The following is a 23,688-nucleotide window of genomic DNA, read 5'->3' as shown; positions in this document are numbered from 1 at the left end:
GGAAGAAGGCTTATTGACAGTAAAAGGAGAATTCAGTGTTTCCATCTTTGGAACCAGATGTTGCATCTCGATAAGCTGGAGGCCTTTAAGAATAGGGACAAAGTCATTTACAACTCCTTTCTGTATAGCGGTTCAGCAAAGTATTTCCCCAGAGTGGAAGAGATGGCGAGCGTGATACAATGGAAAGAGCACGTGGGCCTACATCTGAGGTTCACCTAGGCCCTCCTACTCGCCTCATCGAGCAAGTCACATTCTCTCTAAAATTGGCTTAATACCAGAATTTTGGGGGCCCAATGAGAGTGCATATGAAGCGCATTGTAAAATGCTCATTAAATGGGTTTTTGTGGGCTCAGCACCTGTATGAAGCAGTGTATTACCCCTTTCTTCGTTTGGTATATTAGAAGAACTAGGGGTTTGAAGAACAGGTAGTTTTAGAATGAGGGTGAGCATTTAAGAAGTGTCTACTTGTGAGCCAGCATGTTTCATACATTATTTCCAACTCTGTCAGCCTCTTAAGCTAGACTCACACCGATGAGGACCCTCACCCAAAGAGCCTAAAGCCACACACGGTTAGAGCCCATGTGCTTTTCCTGGCACATGGAACTCCTCTCATTCATTAGAAACTGCAGGCTGAAGTTAAGGATGAAATGGAGGCAGATCAGAGATGGAGTCCTGAAGGGAATGTTCCCTAGCCTTTGAGGTCTGCATTGGGTCAGGCAGCCACACAAACCGTAGCTGAGCGGGTCCCTGTAGCAGCCAGGGCTGCAGGGTGGGCACGCCAGTGTGCTGGGGTGTCTCCAGGGCTCTGCTCTCAGCACACACAGGAATGGCTCCCAGAGAAGCCAGCGTGTTCCCAGCAAGCTGGCTTTATCTCCTCTAAGCCTGGAGTTTGAGTGAGCTCCAGAGGGAAGATGGGTCACCTTGTGCTGTCCTGCCTGCTCCCAGGCCACCGGAGCTTCCCTCACCCTCCAGCAGAGGTCACCCCTGCTGAGCCTTGGCCTGCATGCCAGCTTTGCAGCTGGGATTTATTTTTGGCACATCAGCCTTCCGTCCTCAAGTAGCAAAGCCTGAAGGAAGAGCAGCAAGATATCCTGTTCTGGCCATAAGCGTCTGCTCGGGACACGCTTTAGCTCTCTGTTGTTTCCTGTCCCCAGGGGGCTCCTGGACCTTTGGGATTCCTGTCACGTTCATTCCAGGGCCTGCGAGGACATAGAGGTGAGTAGCTGGGTGGGGAGCGGGAGAGGCTGTGGCGTAGAGAAGACAGAACCCCCCACATCCATTAGACCCACCTCTCCCTGCTTCTGAAGGCACATGGGCCCAGAAGAGTGGCAGCACTGATTCTCTAAGTTTCAGGGAGGCATGTCATGTTCCAAAAAGGACCAGGCTACCTACTCCCGTTTGGGGACCCTTTCCAAAGGCATCTTTGGTAAGGCATGGGGAATGCAGGCGGGGGCAGTGGACAGAGGCGCGAAGTTGGCCCCAGGTTAGGCCTAGAGTAAGGGCATGAGGCAAGATAGACCTCCGCTGCCCACCCCAGGAGACGGGAGTGCTGCTGGGGCTCAGTGGGGCCGGTTGTGCCAGGGAACGGGCCCTGATGGGACGGCATCCCGGGCTGGGTCCACATACACCGTCTGTGCAGGGAGGGCTGCAGGAAGGAGAGATCTTTCCTTGCCCAGCTTTGGGAGGTGGGGGGAGGAGGGGGAAGAGATGCCCCTCGTGGGAACTTTAAAGGGCTTACCAGGGACTGGGCTAGTTTTTGTGGGGAACAGACACTGCGGTGCTCAGCTGGGGTTGCTGACGGGGGTGGAGCAGAGGCAGCTCCAGAGCCTGCTGCTGGCAGAGGACACTGTTGTTGTTATTCTCATCCTTCCTCTGGTAACCAGGCACCCAGCAGTGGGGACACCAGCCTTCCTGAAACAGCCGGCCTGTCCTGAGGCAGCCAGGGCTGCTGCTTGGCTGGTCAGCAAATTGGCCTCTTTGACAGGCCAGACCTTCTTGGACCCAGAAAGGGCGGTGGAAATGGGTCCGGAGGCATCTTTGGCCCTGCTGAGAGGCAGCTCATGCCCATTTTCTATCTGCCCCTCTTCCTGTTGGTACAGAATTTTCTCCCTTCCTCCAGTCCTCTGTGTGAGGTAGGAGTTCTGTACCCAGTGGCCTCTATGTTCCTGAAGCAAAGCCGGCCAGCTCCTCTGGGTCTAGGCCTGAGTGTCCTGGCTCCGTTCTGCCCCACACTGCAGCAGGACCACTCAGGGCTCATTGGCCATCGTTAGGTAGGACACAGGGCATTCTGAGGACATGACCATCCTGCTGGCAGGAACCTGGACCAAAGGGACACCTCCAGCCATTGACTTATATCTACGGAGCAGCACCTGCGACACACCTGCACTGGGCACAGTGGGGAGGGATGGTTGGGATGATCTAGAGATGATCACAGTGGGATAGAGATGAGACAACAAGTGATACCAGAGGCTGGGACCAGGACTCACCCATCAAACTCTGCATCCCTCAGAGCACCTGGCACAGTACTTCTCAGAGTATGAATGGAAGGAAGGAAGGAGGGAGGGAGGGAGGGAGGACAGAAGGAGGGAAGGAAGGAAGGGTGAAGGAGGAACAGTGATCGCAAAAACTAAGGGCAGAACGGGTGAGGAAGCAGCAATGGGAAGCACAGCAAGCCTGTTCCAGGAGGAGGGGTGTTTTCTGGGTACGACAGTTACAAGTGGGGGAGATAAGGGGAGGTTATGGGAGCAGCCTATTTGAAAATGAAACCATGAAGCTTCTCACCTTTTCCAGAAGTGCAGAGAGCAGGCTGAGGAAAAGCAGGACCAGCCTCGTCGCCTCAAAGAAGAAAGAGCGCTTTAATTTGTCCTTTGCAGAATTTCTCGGTGGTGCTTTCTAAAATCAAGCGTGTGCTGGCCCTGTCAGAACTAACCTTGCAGCCTGGTGGCCCGATTCCTGCCTCGAGCCTGGGCTGGGGCCTGGCTGCCCACCTGTTGCTCCTACTGGGGAGCAACAACTAACAACGAGAACATGCCAGGAGCCACATGGTCACCTGGGGTCACAAGAGCTTACAGCCAGTGGGGAGAAGCAAGTTGGGCTCTTTCCAAAGCTTTTTTAAAAATTCATAAACATATATTTTGAATATTCACAAGAGGCCAGACCTATGCCAGGAAATACAAAGATGAGGGAGAGGGACTTCCCTGGCGGTCCAGCGGTTAAGACTCCGCACTTCCAGCGCAGGGGGCACAGGTTCGATCCCTGGTTCCTCTGGGTGCCTGGTTACGAGGAAGGAACTAAGATCCCGCATGCTGTGCGGTGCAGCCAAAAAAAAAAAAAGGGAGAAACAGTTTCAGCCCTCAAAGAGCACATCCCCCAGGTCAGGAAGGCTGACCGCTTCTTTCTGTTCCCCTCTTTAAGGAGCTGAACATGACCCAGGACAAGGCACTGATGGACTCCCGTTCTGCACAGGGCTTCTATGAGAACTACGAGCCCAAGGAGATCCTGGGCAGGTAAGGCCCGGACCTTCCCCATGAAGTTCTGTCCTGGGCTCCGGCCGGCACTGCGGGTGGGATCAATCTCTGCTCGACCCTGAGCACTGACCCCATTTCCATCCCGAAAGCACTGTCCACTTGGAGAATCTCTCAGTTCGGGGTCCTGCCCTCCTGCACCAGGATGGAGGAAGCGGGTATAAGAGCACCCAGATTAGAGACCTCTCCCAGCAAAGAGCTCCCCCAGTTTGGGGCCAGGGTCAGGAATCAGGTGTCAGAGAGAAGCTTATGGCCCTGAGAGGGTGCAGCTTCTTCCTCCGTGCCGAGAAAGCACTGAACTAGGAGCTAGGAGGCCCCAGAGCAGGCTTCCTCCTCTTGGGCTCCAGGCAAATCGCCCTCTCTGTGCCTTCTCCATCCTACCATCCCCCAAAGCTCACAGGGAGTTGGGGGACAAGGCAGGACATCTCTGCTGCGGCCTGGATCTGGGCCTCCCCCTGGGGTGAGGGGCCCCGGGGATGATCTGTCCTCTGCACCCCCAGGGGAATGAGCAGCGTTGTCAGGCGCTGCATCCACAAGCCCACACGCCAGGAGTACGCTGTGAAGATCATCGACGTCACGGGTGGGGGCAGCTTCAGCTCCGAGGAGGCGCAGGAGCTGCGAGAGGCCACGCAGAAGGAGGTGGACATCCTGCACAAGGTCTCAGGACACCCCAACATCAGTGAGTGATGGCCCCGAGCCGCGGCGCGGTGCCCTGCCATGGGTCTGCTCTGATAACCCAAGCCGGGGAATGTGGCCCCAGTGCAGCTAGCCAGAACCACCAGTGTCTCCCGCATCCCGAGGCCCTGAAAGCCCAGTGCCCAGAGGCTTGAGGCTCCCGGCTCCACCCTCACTGCTCCCGGGAGTCAGCTCTAAGCCTCCTCCTCCAGCCCCACAGAAGGGGTGACAGGCAGGGCTGGGTGCAGGTGCGGGAATGGGAGTGTGAAGTCCCTGGGTGCCCCCTCCCCTGGTGCGCCTCCTTTGAACACCATCGCGATACCCCTTCCAGCTTCTGAGTCCGGCCACAGCGGCCTTAGTCCCCTTCCCCCCGCGCCTCCACTGCCCCCGCCTGGGTTCCTCTGTTGCCTGAGACGAGCGAGCCATTTCCATTTCAGTACAGCTGAAGGACACTTATGAGACCAACACTTTCTTCTTCTTGGTGTTTGATCTGTAAGTACCCAGGCCTGGGGCCTATTGGAGAGGCTTCTATTGTAGTCCCCCACCCAGGGCTTCCTGGAGACGAGCAGCCAGCCCCTGACACCATGGATGCCAAATAAGGTCACAGACACTTTAGGCAGATCAGCCCCTGGAGTCAGGCTGCCAGGTTTTAAATCCTGGGTCCATCACTTATGGGTTGGATGATTTCTGTCAGTATCAGCTTTCCCATCGGTGTTGCAGGAGTAATAATGGCACAGTGACTGGCACAATGTAAATGCTAATAATTATGAACTACCATGATGATGACCATGGTGGTCATTCAATACTTACTCTAGACGTTGAGGATACGCAATCCTACTTCATGCACTAATTTTCACAGGGCGTGAACAGAAAGCAATCAAGTCATAAAACACACACAGAGTTACACATATACACATATATGTAAAGCTGAGCAGGGGTCAGAGGGAGTGGGCAGGGAATGCTCTCCAGGAGGTGACCTGAGCAGAGACCTGGATGAGGGGAGGGAGGGATCTGAGCCAAGACCTGGAGAAGGAGCCTCTAGCAGAGGCAACGGCCAGAGCAGGGGCCCGGCAGGGGTGGGCTTGGCATGTTTGAGGCTCGGCAAGGAAGTCAGGATGGGGGAGTGGAGCAAGCCTGTGGCGATGGCAGGATGCAAGTTCAGTCAGTACCAAAAAGCAGATTATGCAGGCATTTTGGAGGTAAGAATTTTGGCGGGCCAAGGGCAGGAGGGTGATGTGATCTGACTTACTTTTATAAAGGATCCCACTGACTGTAAGGAGGCAAGAGTGGAAGGAGGAAGCCAGCAATATGGGGGCAAGAGGCCCAGCAGGGAGACAGGTGGTAGAGATTGTATTTGGGATGTGGTTCAAAGATTGACGTCATCATCGTTGTCGTCAGCAGCAGCATCAACAGCTACATGTCACTATTCCCCTGCTTGTGCACCAACAGGGCTATTGAGATGAGCTCCTTGTCACAGGGCCCTCTGCCCCCAGGGACCAGTGGGCCTTTTAGCTGTGAGAGCCTGTTTTCTCAGGAAAGGAAAAACGATACTGTCCATCTCACCAGGCTCCAAGCATCAAATTCGAACAACACAAAGTGTTCTGTGAACCGTGCACTCAGACTTCTTACCGTTTTTACTGGAAAAGGTTCCCTAGGAAGGGAACTCTCCAGCTCCCATGCCCCCGCTCCATTGAGTCCTCACTAAAGACCACACATCTCTGTTGCACGAATCATTGTTGGAGAGCTGTCTTGACTTCTCCATACATAACTGCTAATTTAGGGACTAGCTTTACTTGAGAAGATTATTCAAGCAGATTTTGTATTGCTGGAACACTTCATTCTGTAGCCATACTGAACATGTGCAGTGTTAAGTTTTTCTTGGAGACACAATTTAACTTGGCCTGTGTGTACAATTCACCCGCCAGCTCCAGGAAGGCAGGAGCCTGCTGATGGACCTTGCAGGGTCCCAGTGTTGTTGACTGGTAAATCTTTTTGCTGCTGCTGCTATTAGTGAATTCTCCTAGCGTGTTTAAAATGGAATTAAAGTGATCAAAACTGGAGGCACACACTGCCTTTTAGGGACACAGTAGCAATCGTGTATGAAACGAGGCTCACTTCTGTAATTTCTGGGTTGCTCCTCAAACAGAACTCAACTCCCCGCCCCACCAGTTAAGTTCAAGGATTTTCTTGCCTCCCTCAGATACTGGCCAGAATTCTTCCCTTGGACCCTGCTTTTCCTGGAGGGGCAGGCAGGATGCACCTTTCCTATTTAACTTTCCTAGGACCCCTCCAGACTTGCCCAGCTCTAGCTGTCTCAACTCCGTTCGGTGGCACTGTCCTGTAGAGTCCTTGGGGGCAGCTCAAATGTCTCTAACCTTTGAAGAAGTTGCTTGGGGAAGCTATTTTTAATGCTGCCCCAAATTGCCCTTCAGAGTATAACTAGATGATTCTAGCAGAAACCTCTTTCTAGATCATCCCAAGTGAGAAAATGGAACCGCAATTCTTAATCCTAAGAAATCCTAAAATAGGTAAAACTGCTCTTCCATCACTACTGTTGCTTCTGTTTTTTCCTGGGGAAAACCAGGATACTCCTGTCCTTCTGATCTGGGTCTGGGGCCTTGTGCCAGTGGCTCAAGTTCCCTCTCCCCCCTCCCAACCCTGACTTTGACCCTGAGGGATCCCAGTCCATGCTGTCACTCCCACGCACGGGGGGACCTTCGCACAGCTGCCATCCCCCAGCCCCCAGTCTCCCTTGTTCTTCTTTCAACCTTCCGAGACAGCCTCTCCACTCACTTCCCTAGCTCCTCCCCACAGACCTTGGTCCTTTGTGGGGAGCAGCCCACTTTGCCCCTGGAGGTGTTAGGGTGGGAAAGTTTTCTGGGAGCAGGGTAAGGAGGGGGTAGCCTTGGGGCACATCCAGCTACAAACCCTCTGTCCCCACAGGATGAAGAGAGGGGAGCTCTTTGATTACCTCACTGAGAAGGTCACCCTGAGTGAGAAGGAAACCAGGTGAGGGTCCACTTGCCCCTCTCCCTACTTCCGGCCTGAGTCCCTTGCTTAGGCACCGCGGTCTTGGAGGAGGCGTGGCATGCGCCCGTCTGGGTGGGTAGTGTGCTCCGCTGGCTTTGGTGGCCTCCTTTCCTCCTTGACTCAGCCAAGGTAGGCCTGGCCTGTCTTGAGTCCTCCCTCACTTGCAGTCCAGCTGGCTTATGGGCTTTGGTGTCCCTGCCTGTTACCTGACCCTGCAGAGTAGCAGATGAAAGTAACCTGTTCCTGTCCCACCCCAGAAAGATCATGAGAGCCCTGCTGGAGGTGATCTTCACCTTGCACAAACTCAACATCGTGCATCGGGATCTGAAACCTGAGAACATCCTCTTGGATGATGACATGAACATCAAGCTCACAGACTTTGGCTTTTCCTGCCAGCTGGAGCCAGGAAAGAAGCTGCGAGGTCCGGTAACATGGCCTTGGCCCATGTCAGGGGCTCAGGCTCTCTCCTCAGCTCTCCTAGGAACAGAGGTTGCCTGGGTTTCCCCCCCAGAATAAAAATCCTACCATTTCAGGGCTGGGTGTTTCTTCCCCGGACTGGGCTGAGCCAGGTTCCCACTGCCTGCATTCCAGGCCAGGATAGCTAGAAGTGACCAGGCCACTGATGGTCCCCCATCGAGTGGCCACGGGACCCAGCACCCTGGCCCTGCCCTTGGCCCTGGGCCAGGCCCGTGTTCAGAGTCCCAGCCCAGCCACCACTTCGGTTCCTTCTCCATTGTCTCTTTGGGCTTTCCTCTTCCAAGTGCCTCTGCTGACCTGTTCTGATGGAAACTGTCCCTGCAGAGGTCTGTGGGACGCCCAGTTACCTGGCCCCTGAGATCATTGAGTGCTCCATGGATGATGACCACCCTGGCTATGGGAAGGAGGTGGACATGTGAGTGTGTTGGGGGGAGGGAGGTGACCCGTAGGGACAGGGATGCCCCCATGGCCGGGAGCACCTGGCTAGGGAGGAGGGCGCGGTGGGAGCTCCAGCTGGCCCTCCTGCCTTCCTCCCCGCTGCCCGGTGCCAGGTGGAGCACAGGGGTCGTCATGTACACCCTGCTGGCCGGCTCCCCACCCTTCTGGCACCGCAAGCAGATGCTGATGTTGAGGATGATCATGAGTGGCAGCTACCAGTTTGGCTCACCAGAATGGGATGATTACTCGGACACTGTGAAGGACTTGGTGAGAGGAAAGGCCTCCTGGCTCGGGGGTCAGGCGAGGGGCAAGTACAGTGGGGAGAGGGGAGTGTACCATGCATGCCACGGGATGGAGGCCCTGCCAGGAGGGACCCCCCATAAACGTCTTCCGTTCTGTCTCGTTCTCTCAGGTCTCCCGCTTCTTGGTGGTGAGCCCCAAAGGCCGCTGTTCGGCAGAAGAGGCCTTAGCGCATCCCTTCTTCCAGCAGTACACGGTGGAGGAAGTGCGTCACTTCAGCCCCCGGGGGAAGTTCAAGGTACTTAAGCTCGCCTGCCACTCAGGGCCCTGGGGCAGGTGCCGCAGGCCCCTGAAATCCGAGCTCCCGGTGCCCTTCTTGGGGACTCCTTACACCCACAGGGTTTCCAGAGCACCCACCCTTCTCCTCCCGCCCAGCCCTGTGATGGTTGCAGCTCAACTTCTGGCTTCTGGCTCCGACAGCCTTAAGCCCTGCGCCTGCTGGTCGGGTGAGAATGGGGGTAACGGGGGTGGGGGGCGGGAACGCTAGGACAGGCCCAGCGGAAACCACAAAAGCCTTCGTGGCAAACAAGCTCAGGGCCTGCCGTCACGGACTGGGAAGGAAACAGGCCGTGCGGCGGGTCCAGCTCTCAGGCCAGGCCCTCCGCAGGTGATCGCCCTGACGGTGCTGGCTTCCGTGCGGATCTACTACCAGTACCGCCGGGTGAAGCCCGTGACCCGGGAGATCGTCATCCGAGACCCCTATGCCCTCCGGCCCCTGCGGCGACTCATCGACGCCTACGCTTTCCGGATCTATGGCCACTGGGTGAAGAAGGGGCAGCAGCAAAACCGGGCGGCGCTCTTCGAGAACACACCCAAGGCCGTGCTCCTCTCCCTGGCTGAGGAGGGCTACTGACGGGCAGGCCGGCAGGGCAGGCGGGACGGGGGTCAGGCTGGGAGGAGAAGCCACCGATATGGAGGGCACAGGAGTGACAGCATGTGCAGGCCTCTGTCCAGAGGGGGCGCTTGGCCCCGGCCCGGACCCCAGGAGCTGGGGCCACCCTCCCGTCTTGGAGGCGTCACGCGGTGGTCAGTGCAGTTGGAGCCAGGCCCACGGGGTGGGGGACCAGCTGTGGTCCAGAACCAGGAGCACCCTGCCTCTCCATGGCCCAGCTATACCACCATGTCCGCTTGTCCTCACGGGAGGCCCACAGTTACTGACACTCGGTGTACCGCCTTTAGGGTCCCAGGGTGAGGATGAAAGAGAACAGTCTGAGAATCGCAATCACAGGAGATTTTGCTGACCTCACAAAGTCCAGTGACACCACGGGAGCAGGTTCTTCTCTGGGGCCATGTTTTTAGAGGCATAGGGCAGCCCTTACATAATAATAGAAAGGGAAGCTTCTGCTGTTTGTCTTTGTGGAGTATTATTCACTCTGTGCCTCCCATGATACACAGTTGCGCCTGGTAAATCCGTCGTTCTCCTAGACCCTTTTAAGACTGACATTGTGCTTTAAAGAGCCCACAGAACTGCATTTCACATACGGTGGAAACTAGGTTCCCTTGGAGGTGCATGAAACCCCACAAATAAAGCAAATGAAGGAATCATTTTCCTTCTACAGCAACTTGCTGGGAAAACAAGGAGACCTGGGGAAATTCTGCCTTGAGCAAACAATGTCAGGTCCCCGGGTCAGACAGCGAGAAAGGAGGAGGGAGCAGATTTAAAATTTTTTCACAAACTGCCTTTCAGAGCACTGTGCCCCAACTGTTTTGAGTATGTGGCCCCCATACGGTCAATATTTGACCTCTAAGAGAAACATCCGGCTCCTGGGCACAATCAGTAAGTTGGGCCCCTTCTCCAAGAGACAGTGGCGCCCCTCCGCGGAGGTCAGGGTCCTTTCCTGCCCGGGGGAGAGGTGCCTGCCGCAGAGGATGGGGGAGGGGATGGACGCAGTCCCAAGTTTGGCTGTGTTTGGCATGTGGCCAGGGAGTGCCACGGGGGACTCCTCTCATCTCTGTGTGGCTGCTCACAGCTCCCCAGGCGGTCGGCCTACACTGGAAGCACAGCGGAAGCCTAGGTTGTCTGAGGCTGAATCTGGAGTGTTGCCCATCCTGCCACCAGAGAAGGGGAGAGACAATGGACATTTGTTGAGAAAGGGACCCGGGGCCTAACCCAACTCTCCTGCTCCAGCTCCCAGGGCCTGCTGTGGTCTGGGGCGCCTGAGGACTGGTGGGGGGGCATACACAGTCTGGAAAGGAACCTAGTGTGAGGGTAGGGCCTGAGGGTGTGCCATTCCTGGGGGAAAGGGGTAAGAAGGGACCTTGGGACAGAGTGGAGGAAGTGAGGGTGGTCCTGAAAGACTGAACTGGAAGGAAGGAAAGGCCACAAGTAATAACTTGGACTGTCGGTAGTTTAGAATAACTCAGCCGAAAAAAACCTGTCGGCAAGAAGTGAGACTATCATAGCACCAATCAGTACCTCACACTTTCCAAAGAAGTTTCACATGTATTCCTTCATTTGCCATTTCCCTTACTGCTCTGGAAGGAGGGTTTTGTTCACCATCTCACAGACCCAGAGTCAGACACTAGAAAGATTTAAATGTCTTGCCCAAGGCCAACCACTGCTTCAGTGGCACAACAGAATCAGTGGCAAACCCAGTTTCCTGGTCCCCAGGCCAATACTTTCTCCACTACTTTGTCCTAAAGAAAAAGGTGAGGAAAATCCAGGGGGCTCAATGTATCAAATGCCTGCAAACCTGATACCCTGAGGCCACAGGAACAGTGGCTTCTCTACAGTCCTTATGGAACCCAGGAGCAGGAGGAGTTGCAGGGAGATTAACCAAAATAAATCTACAGATGAACAAAGTAGAAAGTCCTAGAAGGGGACTCGGGAGCCGGGGACTCTACCATTCAGGTGCCACCACTAGCCATCTGTGTGAAATGAGCAGGTTCCAGGACCTTCCTGGGCCTGTTTTTTCTTGATTGTAAAACAAAATGGCTGTAGAAAATGACTTTTCATGTGCACACTCGTTGGAAGAGTCAATATTTCCATGACCCCTGGCCATGACCTATCGATGTGGCCATTCCACTTCCCTCTCTCTGCAGGCCTAGCTCTGAGGACAAGAGGGGAAACCACATAATTAAGATGCTGGACATAGAGTCTGCCTTGGTGCTGACTGCTGGCAGGAAAAGGCACCAGCAGTCCCAGGCTCTTGGCTTTTCATGGCAAGTGTGGCTTGCTTCCTCTTCTGTACCCACAGCCCCCAGTGGAGGGGGAGGCACGGCAGCGGTGGCCATGCCAGATCTGGTGCCACCTGTGCTCTGGGAGACCAGGACCCAGACCCTCAGCCCCCAGCTACTGAGCGCCTCACCTGGTGGTGACCCGGGCCCGGTGATTGGCAGAGCCGTCCGCCGTGTCGATCCAGGACGCCCCCCGGAGGACACGCATGTCCTGGTCGGCAGGCTGGTATGGTGACGCTGTCCACTCCCACACGTTGCCCACGAGGTCAGAGAGCCCTGAAGCACAGCGGCGGGTCTGGCCCAGGCTGGGGAGCGCCACCCCCGCCCCTCCTGGCCATCGATGGCCCTGGGGAGCTAATGCTTCCCGGTGCTGCTTCTCTCCGCCTCATCTTTCAGGCAGGACCGTCCCACCAACCAAGCTGTGAACGCTGACAGCAACCCGACGAGCAATCTTACCGTAGTTGTTCTGTGGGGGGAAAGCGTTCACCGGGGAGACTCCGTGGAAGCCATCCTCAGCCTTGTCGCCCTTGGGGAACTTTCCCTGAGGGGGGAGAAATTTAGGCTGAAAGATTTACCATCCCGTCCCAAGGCAGCTGCTCCCACCTGCCCAGAGGAGTTTAAACCAAGGCCATCTTGCGGTATCCTCTCGGGTAGGGGAAGGGCACGGGGCAGTGACCCGAGGTTCCCACCCTGAGCTCCCAAACCAGCTGCCTCATGTCCTCCACCATGACCACCTGGCTGGATTAGGAAGTGTGTCGTTTCCCCTGTGTCCACACCAGCCTGCCCCACTCCCACTTTCTCGACTTCCTCCCCATGTGCCTTGAGAAGAAAGGCTCTGCCTCCCCTCCTCCATGACCTGCACCCGTCTCCTCAGGAACCAGGATGCTCATCCTGTGCTCCCCTGTACCATCGCTTTCCCTTCTACCACCAACAGGCTTAACTCTCCCTCATCTGCTCTGACCCTGCCTTCCTCACCTCCTGCTTTTTACCGCCAAAATTCTGGAAAAGTAACCTGTATTTGCTGATGCAATTTGTTCAACTTGTTCATTCTGCTTCTCATTGAAATTGGAGTTCAGCTGCCCCTGCTCTATGCAGGCTGATCTTATGAAAGGGAAGATGAAGGGGCTACAATTTACTCATCGCCAACTATGTGCTAGGGCTGCTACATCTATGTCTTTAATGCTGACCAGGTTGTGAGGCAAGTATTTTCTCCCTTTAAAAAGCTAGCACCTGGGACTTCCCTGGTGGTGTAGTGGTTAAGAATCCACCTGCCAATGCAGGGGACATGGGTTCGAGTCCTGGTCCGGGAAGATCCCACATGCCGCAGTGCAACTAAGCCTGTGTGCCACAACTACTGAGTCTGCGCTCTAGAGCCCGCAAGCCACAACTACTGAGCCCGTGTGCCACAACTACTGAAGCCCGCACTCCTAGAGCCCATGCGCCACAACAAGAGAAGCCACTGCAATGAGAAGCCCGCGCACCGCAACGAAGACCTAACGCAGCCAAAAAAAAAAACCAAAAACAAACAAACAAAAAAACTAGCAACTGAGACTCAAAACAGTTAATTTATCAAAGATCCCATGGTGAATAAGTCAGATAAGACTTTTTGCAAAGCTCTGATCCCAAGATCATCTAAAAGGTCAGTCTACCTCTCAGGCCCTTTTCAAGGCTTCACCCTAAAATGCTGGTGCTGGGCTCCCCTCATGCTGCAGAGTCCCCCTGGGGAATGTCATTCCTGCCTACAGTGTATGCTGTTGACTTCAAACCAGTTGCTCTGACCCAGACCTCTGTCCTAAGCTCCAAACTCATACTTTCAACCTCTTACTGAGCATATCCATGACCCAAAGGCAGCTTAAGCTAGGCTGATCCTAAACTGACCAAGTTCTATCCCTCTGACCCCCAACATGCATATTATCTATTCTGGATAATGGTCACACCAGCACCCTCTTGCCCAAGCTTGGATTCATGCTTGAGTCCTTCTCTCTTCCACTCCTCCATGTTTGGCGAAGTACCAAACCCTGTCTCTCCTCTCAGGCAGGCATCTCCCACCTGGCTTCCTCTCGATTTCACTTCCACTTCATGCAAGTGTTCACATCCCCGGGCCATGGCCGCAGCCTTGGATTCAGAGACCTCCTGCAGCTCTACTTCATTTGATCCCACACAAATTTTCAACAATCAGCATCCCCCAAATCAAAATGATGTTGTCGCTCCCCTGTTTCAAGACCTCTGTCGGCTCCCCACTGCCTGGAGGGTAAAATCTAAAACCACATCTTGGCACCCCTGGTCCTTCATAATCTGCCTCCAATCCACTGCCTATTTCACATCCTATACCTCCTGTTTCCCTGTGCGCTAGCCTCTCCAAGTCTGGCATGTCTCTGAACACACAGCACCCTTTCCTAATCCACTGCTGACAGGCATGTTGTTTCCTCCACTTTTCTCGTGGCAAACTCCGGTTCAATCAGCTCGAATGTCATGTTCACTGTGAAGTCACGCCCCGCTCTTGCAGCACAAGAGAGCACACTCCCAGCACACGCTGCACATCTTCACTATACGGCCCCACCACGTTGTCTTCTGCTTTACCCCTTTACCAGCTTTCAGTTCCATTAGAACACGAAGGCCTCTGAGTCCCACAGCCTAACACAGTGTCTAGCCCACAGCAGGTCTCAATCAACACTCTGAGAAGGGACAGGAGTGAGGAACGTGTGTCTTACCTGCCACAGGTTGGTGCGGTTTGGCTGGAACTCGTTTCCCCAGGGGTAAACCTGACCTGCCAGGAGGGCAAGGAGACAGCGGAGGAGGGAGAGGTGAGAAGTTGGGGAAGAAGGGAAAGGCAGAAAGAGCGAGGCAGCCGAAAGGAAGTGAGGAAGTGATGAGAACAGAAGAGTAAGATTACTTACTTTTACTTCCCACGCCCCTCCCTTCCACTCACAGTATTGCACTCGGAGGCCCTGGCTTCTGATTTGCTCCAGGACAGGACAATTCTAGGTGTGGTTCTGACCAATGCCATTCTGCAAACTATCTGTTACCAGCTCATGCTGGGATAAGTACAGAAACTGAGAGTAATCATTGAGAAACTTGTTCGTTAGACTTAGACTGGATAAATGAACAAGCAACCTCATTTATCACATTCATAACTTTGACTATTGGTATAGCCAGTGTTCATTCAAAGACTGTGTAGAGGTGTTGAATATGGGAAATTGCTATTTCACTCTAACTTTCTGTTTAGCTAGGATTGCAAACTAACAAAGTTATAAGCAAATAGCAATGTTATATTAATCCCTATACAGCTATGGAAAAGGTATACAGTGTAGGTAATCCTTTTCTTTTTCCCTATGCTATGTTGTTCTGATTATACTTATTGAAATGGAACATGTCTGTAGACTCTGCAACAATTAAAAAAAATATATGTCTGGTTTTTTCATTCCATTTTCCAGTTATTAATTTTTATGCTATTTTATGGAAGTATTGGTCTGAGACGGATTAGAAATAACACCACCAACAACTGGGCCATCACTACACAGTGTAAGCAGCACTGCTCTAGGGAGCACAAACCTGTCCCACCCTTTAAAGCCCCCCATGCAAGGCAGGATGGGGAGAAAGAAAAAAGGGAAATCGCTTAGCATCTCTATACCCTTCAAGCCCCCTCGGGCAGCAAACTCCCACTCTTCCTCAATGGGCAGCCGTTTCCCCCGCCAAGCACAGTAGGCACGGGCATCATTCCAGCTCACGTGTACCACTGGGAGCTCCAGTTTCTCTCGGATGCCAGAGCCGGGACCTGCAGGCTGATAGCCAGGATGAAGTGAGACAAGCTTCTGGGAGCTCGTGGAAGTCTGAGGAAGGCTAGGCTTAGGGTGCCTGAGTTCAGCTTTTACCACAGATGGAGCAAGGAAGTGGGAAGAGAGAGCCTGGTGAGTGAGGAGAGGTCCAGAGTCAGAAAGAAGGACTAAACATGAGACGAAAGGGAGAAATGGGATGGGCCAGGGGTAAAAGGATTAGGGCAGAGAAAACAGGGTGGCTTGGCTACTTCCCTGAAATTTCTCTGTCATCCTTTTAAACTCAGTATTTCTAGATGGGCAAGGATCTAGGGAAGCCAGGCCTCCCAAGAGTCAACAGGGGTAGAAAACAAAGTAGAGGAACCAACCCTTACCTGCCTCCAGAATGCCCTTTCCACTGGAAGCCACCAGAGAAGAGGCTGCAAAAAGGAAGGAACACAACTGAAAAGATGCTCTGACCCAGCGAGGGCACCTTCCTGACTGACACCCAGGAGGCAAAGCAGAGACTTCAGGCTGAGACTCAGGTGGTCCAAGTGAGGCTGTGTCCAAAATCTCACCACCCGTATTGGAGGGAGGCTTCTCAAGGGGTTCTCTTGTTGGTCCAGGGACTATCTTGAACCCTGTGTGTATCTGCATCTTTACAGAGTCTCCACGTACAGAAACCAGCACAGGGTGAACTTCCTGGGAGTGTGTGTTCATCTGACTCTTCCAGGGTGGGTCTCTGTTGCTTCCTCCCTGTCTCTGGTTCTCAGGTTTGATTCTCTACTGTGGCCCAGGGGACCCCAGATCCCACAGGATCCTCTGTCTAGGTCCCACTCCCATTCCCTCAGCGGCAAACCTAGGTTCTCTTACCTGCATTTTCTGGGTTGCTCTGTTTCTAAGCTCATCAGAGACAAGGTCCTCAAAGACAAAGCTCCACCCAAACACCTCAGCCTCTGTCTGGTACTTTTTCTCCCTGACAAACTCCCTGAAAAGAGATGTTTCATATGGTTTAGCTAATAGGGTTCTGTGCTCCACCCTCACCCTCTCCTGCTCCAGAACACCTCATACACCCTTATCCTATTAGTCACACATCACAGAAGTTTCATGAACTACAAGGAATTAACCTGAGAGCCTGAGCAGATTTTCTTTTAAAATCTGTTGCTGTGCGTGCAGTTCGCAAACAGGAGAATTCACTCTTTTTGGTGTATAGTTTTGTGAGTTTTGACAAAGCACGTAGTCACTATCACAATCAAGATACAGAGCAGTTCCATCAACCACCCCCTAAAATTCCCCTATGCCTCTGCAACCACTGATCTGTTGTTTGTCTCTATAGTTTTGCCTTTCCCAGAATATAAATTCACATAAATTGAATGATACAGTATGTAGTTTTTGGGGTCTGGCTTCTTTCACTTAGCATACTGCTTCCAAGATTCATCCCTGTTCCTTTTTTTTTTTTTAGTTTGTTGCTTTTCATTGCTGAGTAGTATTTCATTGGATGTATAGACCATATTTTGTTTATCCATTCACCAGTTGCAGGTCATCTGGGTTACCTCCAGTTTTTGGAGATAATGAATAAAGCTGCTGAGAAGATTCAAGGGTGGGAATGGGTCTCTCTTCGGAAAGGTCTTCGTCACATACCTAATGTCACAACAATCACAGGAGGGAGGCAGAACAGGGGTTATTATCTCCCTCTAACAGATGAGGGAGATTGAGTCAAACAAAAATGACTTGCCGACATTTTAGAACGGATTTTCATATAGTTTGGTATGGCTGAGCAAATTTCAGCAAGCAGATTTCCAGGGTAAGATGGATTGTTTTCACTGGGCTAAGAGTATTCCATCTGTGCCAGACCTCTGATATGAGAAGACATTGTTCACCCATCAAAGGGGCATTGAGAATGGAGGAGGAGATGAGATTTGGTAGCAATAGCTATTTACCAACCGCTGACCACCTGAACGGTTTGAGACTCTTTTACCAGAGAGGCAAAGACAGATTATGGGTTCTAAGAAAAGTTTAGGGGCTTACTGGAGGTGACATTATATTTCCATAATATAAAAGGTCAATTTAAAATATAAAAGAATGCATCTAGGGCTTCCCTGGTGGCACAGTGGTTAAGAATCCGCCTGCCAATGCAGGGGACACGGGTTCGAGCCCTGGTCCGGGAAGATCCCACGTGCCGCGGAGCAACTAAGCCCGTGCGCCACAACTACTGAGCCTACGCTCTAGAGCCCGCAAGCCACAACTACTGAAAACCGCGCGCCTAGACCCTGTGCTCCGCAACAAGAGAAGCCACCGCAATGAGAAGCCTACGCAATGAAGAGTAGCTCCCGCTCGCTGCAACTAGAGAAAGTCCACACGCAGCAACGAAGACCCAACACAGCCAAAAATAAATAAATAAAATAAAATTAAAAAAAAAAAAAAAGAATGTATCTACCTAGCTAGCTATTTCTGGTTGTCATGATGCGGTGCAAGCCTGATCAGAAGTGATTTCTCCTTTGATTTTAATAACTTTCCTGTTTAAAAATATTTTTTTTAAAAGCATATATAACATCATATTATATAAAAATGAGGAAATAGAGGTAGGTAAAAAGAAAAAAACTAAAATCATCCATTATCACACCAACTAAGATATACCTGTCCATATTCTCTCCCTCTTCACCCCACAACCAAGGATTTTTAAATCGCTTTCAGAAGGTGCTTCCTGTAATTATTTTCATTTGGAAGTCACAAAAACATGAGCAGAATCTGTCACCTAATGCCATGTTGCATCTTCCAGGTCTTTTTTAATGCATATACATTCTATACATATAGTTTTAAAAAATGGGATCATACCCTACTTAGTATTTTGTAACCTACTTTCTTCACTTAACACTTCAGAACTATCTGTTTTTGACAACAGGATTTTTAAGGGCTGCTAAGTAGTCTGTTATATTGATACAATATGTTTAAGTGATTCTAAAATTGTTAACATTTGTTTACAAGATGACATTGTAAATGTATTAGCGTTGTATCAATAGCTAAATGTTTTTTAGCTAAATGTTTTCAGACAACTTTTAATTCTTCAAGACAAATCCCTAGAGGTGGAACCAATGAGTCAAAAGGCCTGAGGACTATACTGACAATCCTTATGCTTACTTCAGCCTGTGTCTCCTGCATCAAATTTTCCCCAAAACTTTTTATCCTGAAAAGTTTTAAGTCCACAAATGTAACATTTAAGTCATTTCTCACATTTGCTTTATTGTCTTCCCATCCCCTCCTCTTCCTTTCCCTCTCCTCTCTATATACTCCCTCCTCTACCATTTGGAGGTAAGTTATACATATGTCCTGGATCATTTTCTTCTTTGGCCTACCCAAAACATATCACCTTGGAGACACTGACGCAGCTCAACATGGTTTCTTAGATTAAGCTGGAACCAAAATGTTTGATTCTGGAAACAACGCCATTTCCCTAAGTAAATGTAAAGGGAATTTAAGGGACTCTCAGCTACTATGACCCTTCTCCCAATTCCTTCTCCCGTTGCAGAGGTTTCTGTTCAGTGTCTGGCTTCTGCCCATATTTCTCAGCGCTATGCCCAGTGCACTGGACAATCCACTGGCTCAAGAGTCAGAGGATCTGAGTTCCAGGCCCAGCTCTGCCACTAACAGAAATTTTGGACTTCAGATACTTTTTTTTTTTTTTTTTTTTTTAAATTTTGGCTGCGTTGGGTCTTCGTTGCTGCACGTGGGCTTTCTCTAGTTGCGGTGAGCGGGGGCTACTCTTCGTTGTGGTGTGCGGGCTTCTCTTGTTGCGGAGCATGGGCTCTAGGCGTGCGGGCTTCAGTAGTTGTGGCGCAAGGGTTCAGTAGTTGTGGCTCGTGGGCTCTAGAGTGCAGGCTCAGTAGTTGTGGCGCACGGGCTTAGTTGCTCTGCGGCATGTGGGATCTTCCCGGGCCAGGGCTCGAACCCGTGTCCCCTGCATTGGCAGGCAGATTCTTAACCACTGCGCCACCAGGGAAGTCCCTGGACTTCAGATTCTTCATCCTCAAAACGTTGACAACACTTATCTCACTGTACCATTGCAAAGATGATATGTGGTAGTGAACAAGCTAATCTCCTTTTAAATATTATGAAGATTAGAATAGCCTTTACTTCTCCTGGAAGAACACTGGTTGTACCTGAAGTCTTTGTTGGTGACAGGAAATATGTCGATGGCAAAGGGTTTTACCGTCACCTCCTGGACAGGTCCTTCACCATCTCTGCCATCTGGTGAATTTGTTCCCATCTGGAATCTCCCACCTGGTAGCTGGACCATGTTGGTCGTCTGCCCATTCCCTGCAGAGAAAAAAAGAGTCGAATATATATAAAAGAAGTGGCAATATTTGGATCATATGTAAAACTCATAATGCTATAATGAAAAAAACAATGGAGGCTTAAAAAATTTGGCGTTAGGACTTCCCTGGTGGCGAAGTGGTTAAGAATCCGCCTGCCATTGCAGAGGACACGGGTTCAAGCCCTGGTCTGGGAAGATCCCACATGCCGCGGAGCAACTAAGCCCGTGCACCACAACTACTGAGCCCGCAAGCCACAACTACTGAACCCTTGCGCCACAACTACTGAAGCCCGCACGCCTACAGCCCGTGTTCCACAACAAGAGAAGCCACCTCAATGAGAAGCCCGCACACCACAACGAAGAGTAGCCCCTGCTCACCGCAACTAGAGAACGCCAGCGTGCAGCAACGAAGACCCAACACAGTCAAAATTAAATAAATAAATAAATGTATTTTAAAAAAAATTTTGGCTTTAAATTCTTGTTCTGTCACTTAATTTGCTGGGTGACTTTGGGCAAATTACTTAGTCTGGATTTCAATTTCTTCATCTGTAAAATGGGGATAATATCTAACTCAAATGCATGGCTGTATTAAAATAATGTGTGAAATGTTTAGCTCATGGTAGGTTTTCTTTCTTTCTTTTTTTTTTAAATTAATTTTATTTTGTTGCACCGGGTCTTAGTTGTGGCATGCAAACTCTTAGTTGCAACATACATGTGGGATCTAGTTCCCTGACCAAGGATCGAACCCAACCCAGGCCCCCTGCATTGGGAGCACAGAGTCTTTTTTTTTTTTTTTTTTTAATTTTATTTATTTATTATTTTTGGCTGGGTTGGGTCTTCGTTGCTGTGCGCGGGCTTTCTCTAGTTGCGGTCAGCGGGGGCTACTCTTTGTTGTGGTGTGCAGGCTTCTTATTGCGGTGGCTTCTCTCGTTGCGGAGCACGGGCTCTAGGTGCACAGGCTTCAGTAGCTGCAGCACACAGGCTCAGTAGTTGTGGCTCACAGGCTCCAGAGCGCAGGCTCAGTAGTTGTGGCACACGGGCTTAGTTGCTCCGTGGCATGTGGGATCTTCCCAGACCAGGGCTCGAACCCGTGTCCCCTGCATTGGCAGGTGGATTCTTAACCACTGCGCCACCAGGGAAGTGGCCGGGAGCACAGAGTCTTAACCACTGGACCACCAGGGAAGTCCTGGTAGGTTTTCAACAAATGTTTATTTCCTTTCCTTACCTCTCTATTATTCTTCTGCACGACAACCTTTTGTCCCAGCGAGATAAATATAGACACTATACTCTGAAATACATCTATCAACTTTCTACCCATACTACTGCTCATGTTGTTTCTCTGACTCTTCCTTTTCACTTGTTTGAACTCTTATCAATTCGTAATGATTTTCACCATTATATCATATGCTCCAGAAAGAAAAGAACTACATCTGTTTTGCCAGTGTATCCCTGGCACCTAGCACAAGTGCACAATAATTATCATCAAATGACTGAATGAACTGCTTTACACTTGCTGTTTGGATACCTCCAAAAATCATAGAATTAAAAGGATCTTTATTTCAACCCGCTCATATGACAGGAGGAAACCAAAACCCGAACGGAAATGACTTAAACAGCTAGTTAACAGGAGAAACCCAGGTCTCCTTACTTCCAGGTCAGTGCTATTTCCAAAAGGTCACACTTCTCTGGCTTGACGTACTATTTCGTTATGTTTCTACCTAACGGTGTCTAAGTACTATAATTTCCCTAAAGGCAGAGTCCACATCTTTTCATGTTCCCCAGTATCCCATCTTTGGCCCTTTTCTCATTCTCATTCTGACACACTCACACATGATTTCGTCCACTTTAAGGGGGGTGAGGGTTGGACGAGAGAAAGCAGGAAATTCTCAGATTAAAAGGGAATTAAGAAACGACATACAGGGACTTCCCTGGTGGCGCAGTCGTTAAGAATATGCCTGCCAATGCAGTGGAGACAGGTTCGATGCCTGGTCTAGCAAGATCTCACATGCCGCGTAGCAACTAAGCCCGTGCGCCACAACTACTGAACCTGTGCTCTACAGCCCTTGAGCCACAGCTACTGAGCCTGCGTGCCACAACTACTGAAGGCCACAAGCCTAGAGCCCATGCTCCGCAACAAGAGAAGCCACCGCAATGAAAAGCCGGCGCACCACAACGAAGAGAGTAGCCCCCGGCTCGCGGCAACTAAAGCCCACGCGCAGCAATGAAGACCCAACACAGCCAAAACAAAACAAAACAAAACACACACACACAATAGCAATATATGAATTTTATTTTGACACTAATTCAACAAGTAAACTATAATTTAAAAACATTTACAGTAGGTGAACTTGAACACTAACTGGATGTTTAATGGTGTTAAGGAATACGGTTAATTTTTTAGGTGGGAAAGTGATACTTTTTTTTTCGTGACTTCTTGTCTTTTTGGCTATTCAAGTTAAATATTGAGGAATAAAATTGTATCGTGCCTCGATTCACTCCAAAATGAATTTCCCAGGGGAAGGAGAAAGTGGGAAGGGTCCCAAAGAAGCAAGATTAAAGCCATAAATTGGCAACCGTTTAAACTAGGCAACGGGTACGTGGTGGACGGGAGAGGATCGTTTTATTCTTTTTTTATGCTCAAAAGATTCCAGAATAATAAGTTAAAAGTAAAAAAGAAGTGAGATACACCTCGCCAAGTTGGCCGCCTCTGGGAGGCACCTCCGGCCGCTGCAAGATCGCGCAGCAGGCGGGCAGACCGGCCATCGTCTCTTTCCCCGCCGGAGCCGAGCGCCCCACCCCTTTTCTCCTGCCTCCAGGGACGAATGGCGCCAGGGGCAGTCGGGCAGGCCAGCACACTGACCTAGTTCGAGCCACGGGCCGGAGAGGAGCGACAGCAGAGTCAGCAGCGGCGACAGCGAGGTGGCCATGCCGAGAACACAACCCCGGAAGCCCCACGAGACGCGCCACCGTGCGGCTCTGCTGCGCACGCGCCCCGCGCGCATCATGTCGGCGGCCGTGCCCCGCGCACGCGTGCGCACTGCTCCTCTACGCGGCCCCACCTAGAAATTAGTCCTGGGGCCGAAGCTCCAGTGTTGCCGGGCCAAGTAATTAAGAGAAGGCAATTTTCTCAGCGTTGGGATCGAGAGACCCTGCCATTCCAGAAGCCCCTTCTTTAGCTTGTGAACATTTGGACGGACTGATTTCCTTCCCTTTTCTGCCCTGGAGTACCATTGCAAGATCACAGAAAAGGTTTCAACTTCCAATTTATTGTACGCTCACTGTAGGCAACTGCAAAGTCCTCAAAACGCAAAGCTTAGCAACACACAACTTCCCTTTCAAGGTCTTCAAATATACCTACTGTATTTTGTGGCAACATGTAGAAGAGAACAGTAATTTGGGTGAGAAAAATAGGACACTAGAGGGTTTGGAAGGGATATCAGCCTAAGCAAGGTTCTGAGGTGCAAAAATACCATCTTGCCTGAAAATCTCTTACCTCACCAGGTCCTCAGTCACCACGCCTTCAGCCATGTATTTAACCTCTGCCTTTCCTATTTTGCCACTTTAGACTTGCAGCTCTAGTTCCATCTTTCTACTCACTACAACGTAACATTTCTGGGAAGCAGTTTAGCAAAGCTACTTCAAAAGCATGAAAAGTCCAATTTATCCAATAGTTTTTTTTACTCAAAAGCAGCTGTCCCCAACCTTTTGGGCACCAGGACCGGTTTCGTGAAAGACAGTTTTTCGAGGGGGGTGGGGGATGGTTCAGGCAGTCATGCAAGCAATGGGGAGCAGCAAATGAAGCTTTGCTTGCTTGCTCCCTGCTCACCTGCTGTGTGGCCTGGTTCCTAACAGGCCGCTGAACAGTACTGGTCCTCCGCCCAGGGGTTGTGGGGGACCCCTGCTCAAAAGGATTTATACTAAGGAAGCAGGAATGCTTTCAAAACCTTAAGTTACTTACGTCTTATTTATAACTAGCATAAAAATTGAAAACTTAAATGCTTAA

At 51.2% G+C, this 23,688-nt stretch overlaps 2 protein-coding genes across 5 annotated transcripts; one reads left to right on the top strand and one right to left on the bottom strand.

Annotated features, from left to right (window-relative positions):
• The first annotated feature begins 1,052 nt into the window (after positions 1 to 1,052).
• Positions 1,053 to 9,979, top strand: PHKG1 (phosphorylase kinase catalytic subunit gamma 1). 2 transcript variants are annotated; one of them, XM_061209150.1, is made up of 11 exons: positions 1,053 to 1,215; positions 3,415 to 3,506; positions 4,025 to 4,203; positions 4,637 to 4,691; positions 7,143 to 7,208; positions 7,487 to 7,650; positions 8,031 to 8,121; positions 8,258 to 8,411; positions 8,557 to 8,682; positions 8,784 to 8,890; positions 9,052 to 9,138. In XM_061209150.1, the coding sequence occupies exons 2-10, from the start codon at positions 3,424 to 3,426 to the stop codon at positions 8,868 to 8,870; spliced, it is 1,005 nt and encodes a 334-aa protein (XP_061065133.1). In that variant the 5' UTR covers positions 1,053 to 1,215; positions 3,415 to 3,423; the 3' UTR covers positions 8,871 to 8,890; positions 9,052 to 9,138. The 2 variants fall into 2 exon arrangements, with proteins under 2 accessions (XP_061065133.1, XP_061065132.1); XM_061209149.1 differs by lacking the exon at positions 8,784 to 8,890 and having other exon boundaries at positions 9,052 to 9,979.
• Positions 9,666 to 23,649, bottom strand: SUMF2 (sulfatase modifying factor 2). Of its 3 annotated transcripts, none has more exons than XM_061209151.1 (9): positions 22,546 to 23,649; positions 19,531 to 19,687; positions 16,247 to 16,361; positions 15,769 to 15,813; positions 15,253 to 15,526; positions 14,333 to 14,388; positions 12,078 to 12,162; positions 11,753 to 11,897; positions 9,666 to 10,493 (listed from the first exon to the last, which is right to left on the bottom strand). In XM_061209151.1, the coding sequence occupies exons 1-9, from the start codon at positions 22,688 to 22,690 to the stop codon at positions 10,409 to 10,411; spliced, it is 1,107 nt and encodes a 368-aa protein (XP_061065134.1). In that variant the 5' UTR covers positions 22,691 to 23,649; the 3' UTR covers positions 9,666 to 10,408. The 3 variants fall into 3 exon arrangements, with proteins under 3 accessions (XP_061065134.1, XP_061065135.1, XP_061065136.1); XM_061209152.1 differs by having other exon boundaries at positions 15,253 to 15,403; XM_061209153.1 differs by lacking the exons at positions 14,333 to 14,388; positions 15,253 to 15,526.
• Positions 23,650 to 23,688: the final 39 nt, after the last annotated feature.

Source organism: Eubalaena glacialis, chromosome 13, assembly GCF_028564815.1.
Source record: "Eubalaena glacialis isolate mEubGla1 chromosome 13, mEubGla1.1.hap2.+ XY, whole genome shotgun sequence".
Lineage (NCBI taxonomy): Eukaryota > Metazoa > Chordata > Mammalia > Artiodactyla > Balaenidae > Eubalaena > Eubalaena glacialis.
The sequence above is the reverse complement of the archived record's forward strand: the minus strand, read 5'-3'. Positions and strand labels throughout refer to the sequence as shown.

What these genes read in the sequence shown, in the direction of transcription:
- PHKG1 (XM_061209149.1), top strand. Translation starts at nt 3,424, where the DNA reads ATGACCCAGGACAAGGCACTGATGGACTCCCGTTCTGCACAGGGCTTC. An exon ending in TTCTTCTTGGTGTTTGATCT is followed by an intron (nt 4,692 to 7,142) that starts GTAAGTACCCAG and finishes CTGTCCCCACAG; the next exon opens with GATGAAGAGAGGGGAGCTCT. An exon ending in CGGACACTGTGAAGGACTTG is followed by an intron (nt 8,412 to 8,556) that starts GTGAGAGGAAAG and finishes TCGTTCTCTCAG; the next exon opens with GTCTCCCGCTTCTTGGTGGT.
- SUMF2 (XM_061209151.1), bottom strand. Translation starts at nt 22,690, where the DNA reads ATGATGCGCGCGGGGCGCGTGCGCAGCAGAGCCGCACGGTGGCGCGTC. An exon ending in CGGCCCGTGGCTCGAACTAG is followed by an intron (nt 19,688 to 22,545) that starts GTCAGTGTGCTG and finishes TTTTCTCTGCAG; the next exon opens with GGAATGGGCAGACGACCAAC. An exon ending in AAAGGGCATTCTGGAGGCAG is followed by an intron (nt 15,527 to 15,768) that starts GTAAGGGTTGGT and finishes CTCACTCACCAG; the next exon opens with GCTCTCTCTTCCCACTTCCT.